Source organism: Siniperca chuatsi, linkage group LG13, assembly GCF_020085105.1.
Source record: "Siniperca chuatsi isolate FFG_IHB_CAS linkage group LG13, ASM2008510v1, whole genome shotgun sequence".
NCBI lineage: Eukaryota > Metazoa > Chordata > Actinopteri > Centrarchiformes > Sinipercidae > Siniperca > Siniperca chuatsi.
In genome coordinates, this window is record NC_058054.1 from 12,001,195 (window position 1) to 12,007,194 (window position 6,000).

Below are 6,000 nucleotides of genomic sequence, written 5' to 3' on the forward strand. Positions count from 1 at the left end.
TGCATTTGTGTGCTTTTGACTGTTTCCTACTTACATAGAAATGTATTGGGTATGCAGTTTCTGGAATGCTTGAACTTATCCCACAAGCAATGGGAGGAGCAAAAGTCACTGTGTGAAGAGTTTTGAAAATGTGGTTTCAGTATTGAACAATGCTTGTTAGCAACTGGAAAAAAACTGTAATTATGTTCCATTCGGAAACATATTATTATTGGTGGGTTTTTTAAAAAATGTGAATAGTTTTAGCGTGTCATATAAATGCACATGAATGCAAATGTAGTCATGTGAATTTCACTGTTTCCTGCTTACATGGGAAAGTATCAAGTATGCAGTTCCTGGAATACTGGAACCTATCCCACAAGCAATGGGAGGAGCAAAAGTCTGTTTATAATGCAGGTTGTGGACCTTAACTCAAACCACTGTGTGGCTCCCAGAGGAATCAGTCATGGGACTGCTGCTGCCGATTCTTCTTGGCTTTCTTGCTGCTCTGATTGGAGGACTGTACCTACTCGGGGTGTTTCGACAGCGGCAACCAGGAGAACCCCCTTTGGATAAGGGGCTCATCCCTTGGCTGGGTCATGTCTTAGAGTTTCGCAGGAACACGTTTAAGTTCCTAGAGAGGATGAAGCAAAAGCATGGCGATGTGTTCACAGTACAGCTGGGAGGGTTTTATATTACATTCCTTCAGGACCCCCTATCATTTGGGGCACTTGTTAAGGAGAGTCGAGAAAAACTGGACTTCAGCAAGTTTGCTGTGCATCTGGTGCGCAGAGTGTTTGGTTACATAGCTGTAGAGGACGACCACCACATTCTTCAGGTGTCCAGCAGCAAGCACCTGAAAGGGGATGGCCTGAAGGTAATGACACTAGCCATGACAAGTAATTTGCAGAACCTGATGTTGCACAACATCGGCTCAGCTGCAGACCAACGGACCTGGATGGAAGACGGACTGTTCATGTACAGCTACAATATTCTTTTTAGGGCGGGTATTTATCCTTGTATGGCAATGTGCCACACAAGTCAGAAGGAAGTGAGGAGAAAGCCAAAGAGAAAGACAGAGCTGAATCAGAAGCCTTATTTTACGAGTTTCGTAAATATGACCAACTCTTCCCCAACCTGGCTTATGGGGTCCTGCCACCAAGAGAAAGGTTGGAAGCAGAGAGGCTAATGGGATTCTTCTGGGACTCTCTGTCAGTGGAGAAGATGAAGACCAAGGACAACATTAGTCGCTGGGTGTGGGACATGCAGCAGGCCAAAGAGGAGATGGGTATGAAGGAGTCAATGATAAACAGGTACATGTTTGTGCTTCTTTGGGCCTCTCAGGGCAACACAGGGCCTTCTGCATTCTGGCTGCTCCTCTTCCTCATGAAACACCCAGAAGCCATGACAGCGGTGAAGGAAGAGATAGATAAGGTTCTGAAGGAATCTGGGCAGGAAGTCCAACATGGTGGCCCGTTAATCAACCTGACCCATGAAATGCTGATGAAAACACCAATCCTGGACAGTGCTGTAGAAGAGACCCTCCGTCTCACTGCTACACCCCTCCTCACCAGAGAAGTGCTCCAGGATATGACCCTCAAGATGGCTGATGGGCGTGAATACTTCATTCGCAAGGGTGACAGAATGGCATTATTTCCTTACAGTGCCATTCATATTGACCCAGAGATCCACCCTGACCCACATTCATTCAAATACAACCGCTTTCTGAATCCAGGCGGGATCAAGAAAACAGATTTTTACAAAGCAGGGAAGAAGGTGAAGTATTACAACATGCCCTGGGGTGCTGGGGTCTCCATGTGCCCTGGACGTTTCTTTGCCACCAATGAGCTGAAACAGTTTGCTTTCCTCATGTTGGTCTATTTTGAGATTGAGCTGAAGAATCCTGATGAGAAGATACCTGAATTTGATTTCAGGCGATGGGGCTTTGGATCGATGCAACCCAACAGAGACATTCAGTTTCGATACAGACTCAGATATTAAACCAAATCATTTTTATTTTTCTGATAAAACATTTTCTGATTTTGATCGAGCTTTAAGTAGACAATTATGTTTCTAGGAAAAGTGGTTCTACAATGAATTATTATTTTACACTTGGAGAGTAGTTGCCATTCCTTGTCACACCTTATCTGAGATCTGTCTATAGAGGGAATAGGAGCAGCAACACGACCAGTGAGAAATTTCAACAGTGATGTGAAAGAAAGCTGCAACCAAGACAACCAAGAAGATAGATAATGAGAAGAAAAGAAAACAAAAAAATGGTTGTACATTCAGTACTTTTAATAATTCTCTCTTCTACATTTCAAAGACCAACACAATGATTTATTTTGTGTGCATTTGTTGATTTAATTAAATTAAATACATTTAACTAAGAAAAATCTTTTTTTAAATGTTATTTTAAAGTAGAAAAATGCTTTGTTTATATTTTACATGCATTTCTGTTTGTAATTGTTAATCATTTGTTGAACAAAAATAAATCTGTTTGTGTAACCTTAACATCAGAGGGCAGGTGTTATCTTTGATAGCTCCTGTCTTACATATGTGTGATTCTTAATCTGACGATCAAGACAGCAATCTGTGTTTTTAGGACATGTTCATAAATCAAACATCACCGGACTAGTTTCCCTAGGATGTCAAACTTAGGTTTCATTCAGGGTCCAATAATAATGTGTGTCTGTTTTTTCTATTTTTTAACCTGTAATAAAGACTTTAATGAGACTGAAGTAGAAACAAATGACATTTTCCTTGATTGGACAAGCCTATGACATACTGTGGTCTCTGAACTTTATTGTTTTACAGTGTAAATAGTAATGTGTAACTTAAAGTTTACTCAGCAGCTGCAGTAAATTAGCTATGGCCACATTAAAATAACCCAATCAGTTGTTGCTTATATTCACTATCATCCCAATGAGCTGACTATGCAGTTTTACATGAGACTAGGTGTTGTAATCCATTTACAGAATCTTGATTTTGAGAGAATTCAACTCATATTACCTTTTTTTTTAACCTGTAAATGTAGTTATATAACTTTTAACATGTTAATTTGTGCCATTATATATCACCATTTCTGAAACAGTTTCTGCATCTGCATTTTACATTTATCTTCTTGATTATAAACTAGCTTTGGTTATCATCCTTAAATGCTGTGTTGTGAGTGTTTTCCAGTATTCTTAAAACAATACACTATTTCTTCCAAGTTGGTGGTGGAGGAAGTTGGTTATTGTGGTGATTACTCATCATAGCAATCATACAATATCACGTAATGGATAACAAATATAATTTTATGTTATTGAGTAACAAGTCTGGGAACAGTGTTGGGGTAACAGTAATATATTACTTTTAGCAGGAACAAAGTAATATAATGCGTTACTAATAGGATTTCGGCAATATTATATTTACTATGTCAAGTAACTCGTTACAACCCAAAATTATGTTTTTTCTTTTTTTTTTAAGAATCCCAATACTTTCAGTTTATCAAATAAAAGGACAAGAACATAATAATCAAGTGCAGTCTATGTCTAGGGAAGCCGAGGGAACTCTCTACAGCGAGAAATAGCACAAGTAATCTGAAAAATATTCATCCCTATTTCATAATTTATCAGACTTTGATCCTTTGCCTGCCCATCCCTGTGTCCATGACTATTCGTTTATTAAATAATGTCTAAGCTATTTAATTGTTCTTTATCATCACACTATTGTTAAGCAGGTGATTTTAATACAAAGTGGTAACTGCTGCATGTGAATGCATGAATGGGCAAAGTCTGCGCTCCTGAGAAGAGCCTTCAATATGCTATACGATATCGCCCACCACTGGATTTGTAATAAACAGCAATAAACTTGAACTTCTGGGCTTTGATTACCTGCTATCAAACAACATTACCTTGTCATTTTAGCTAATTGCTCTGATCTGTACAGCACTTTGGTCAACGTGGGTTGTTTTTAAATGTGCTTTATAAATAAATTTGATTTGACTTGACTTCCCAATTCCATTTTATAATGCTTAGTCATACTTCTGCAGTTATTTTGGTGAAAGTAATGCAAAAGTAGTGCAATCAGTAACACATTCCTCTACACAGACAGTAATATTGTAAAGTAATTTATTACTTTCAAATAAAAGTAAATAGTAATATATAATGTTTTACATTTTTAAAGTAACTCGCCCAATAGTGTCTGGGAATCTCAGAAGAGCTGCAAGCACTGTAAGATTCCTCTGTCCTTTTTAAGGAGAAATGCTGTTTTGCATTCCAAAATGTGATTCAGGGACATAAAGGTCCAGAACATCCTGATTCCATTACTGATTTGGTGCTAAGTTGGATATAACTTTTTTTTTTTAACTCTATGTACAGAGATCTCATATAGAGATGTGCTTAGGTCACACTCTCATGTTCTCACATTTACTTTATGAAACTAAATATATTACAGTTATTATATGAATGATTACACTAAATGTTCAGTTGAGAAAAATCTTCAATACAGTACATGCATTAAAATCACTTTTACAACCAACAAGGATAAACTTAAGAATGCCTAAAAAGCTGACATTATGGAGAAAGAAGATTTTGACCCCACAGTCACGTGTTCACTAAAACAGCTGCTTTGATGTGTGTTGAAACATTCACTGCCATTTATAGCAGTAGGTGGCACGCCACGCAGACACACACACACACTCAAGGCACACATCTGGCACTGATACATACTATATGACATTGTTAAAACAGATTCAGATTAACCTCGCTGAATGTCATTTCCAGCATTTGACAAAACATGAAGTGCACTTTGGCAAAACAATCTAATGGATTGTTTTGTTTTGCCTGATCCTATTTAGCAGCATACTGAACTATGTGCAAACATCAAGATGCCAAGGTGTCTCTTTTTGTCTTAAAATATACACTCATTGACCAGGAAACTAGAAAACCTTGTGAAGTAAATGTAATTCACTACAATCATCATGCAATAATTAGACTACCTATGTCAAACTTATGCAAAAAATGTTTGTCAGAGGGTTTTTTTTTTTTACCTTATTGTAATTTTTTACGGCCTCTGTGCTGTTTCTAATATCTTTCCACCTCCATTTACATTACAGTTTTATACAATTGGTAACACACATTTCTCAATACTGAGTTAAATTTTTCAAAATTCTTGACACAGTCAGCACAATAGAAGTCAATGTGGGCTAAACTGTTGATCATTTTTCATTGCTTTCACACAAAATGCATTCAATCTTTCAAAATGCACGAAACACAACCACCTCGAAAATTGTGTATTTATAGTCCATTTTGCACATTTATATACAGTTGTAAAAAATGTAAAATTTACATTCATAGCATAACACAGTTACTATAAATTAAGAGTGCAATTGGCTACATTCTACTACATCTACATAAAAAATAAATGTAAAAATGCATAAACAATGAACGCTTATTTTTTAACTGTTTTCTCACTCAAGCTCCACCACCACCAAAACTCTGTGTATTTACACTCCATTTTGCACATGTTTACATCCTATTGTGTCATCAGCTACTGCTACAGTAGGTGAAACATGCTATATTATAATAATGCCTGTTTATGGACATGTTTGTCATATACTTTTGATTTACAATTTTTTCCAGTTGCTAACAAGCATTGTTCAATACTGAAACCACTTTTTCAAAACTCTTCACACAGTCTGCATTACCAGCATGAATGTTGGCCAAACAGTTAATCTCACCTACAAAACTCACTCAGACCAACATAACACTGGCAACAATTCTCATTCAGAAAACACACATTTCATTCACAACACACTGACCTAAAAAACACTAACAGCAGGAAGCATTACATAATTGATGAACTTTTCTTTTTTAAAGTTTCAATGATTTTCCACATAAATCAGTTCTTCATATAGAATACTGTAACACAATTTCACTTTATTGGAAGCATTTGTAACACGAATGCATCAGAAATTAATCAAAATTAAAAAAAATTTATATGAATATAGTACTTGAAAATTATAACCAAAAGTTGAAA

General features: G+C 36.7%; 1 protein-coding gene across 1 annotated transcript; it reads left to right on the forward strand.

Moving 5' to 3' along the window:
• Positions 1–401: 401 nt before the first annotated feature.
• Positions 402–3,970, forward strand: LOC122887207 (7-alpha-hydroxycholest-4-en-3-one 12-alpha-hydroxylase-like). Its single transcript, XM_044220188.1, is given in 2 exon segments — positions 402–974; positions 977–3,970. Coding segments are annotated over 2 exon segments (1,533 nt in total). The 5' UTR covers positions 402–442; the 3' UTR covers positions 1,978–3,970.
• Positions 3,971–6,000: the final 2,030 nt, after the last annotated feature.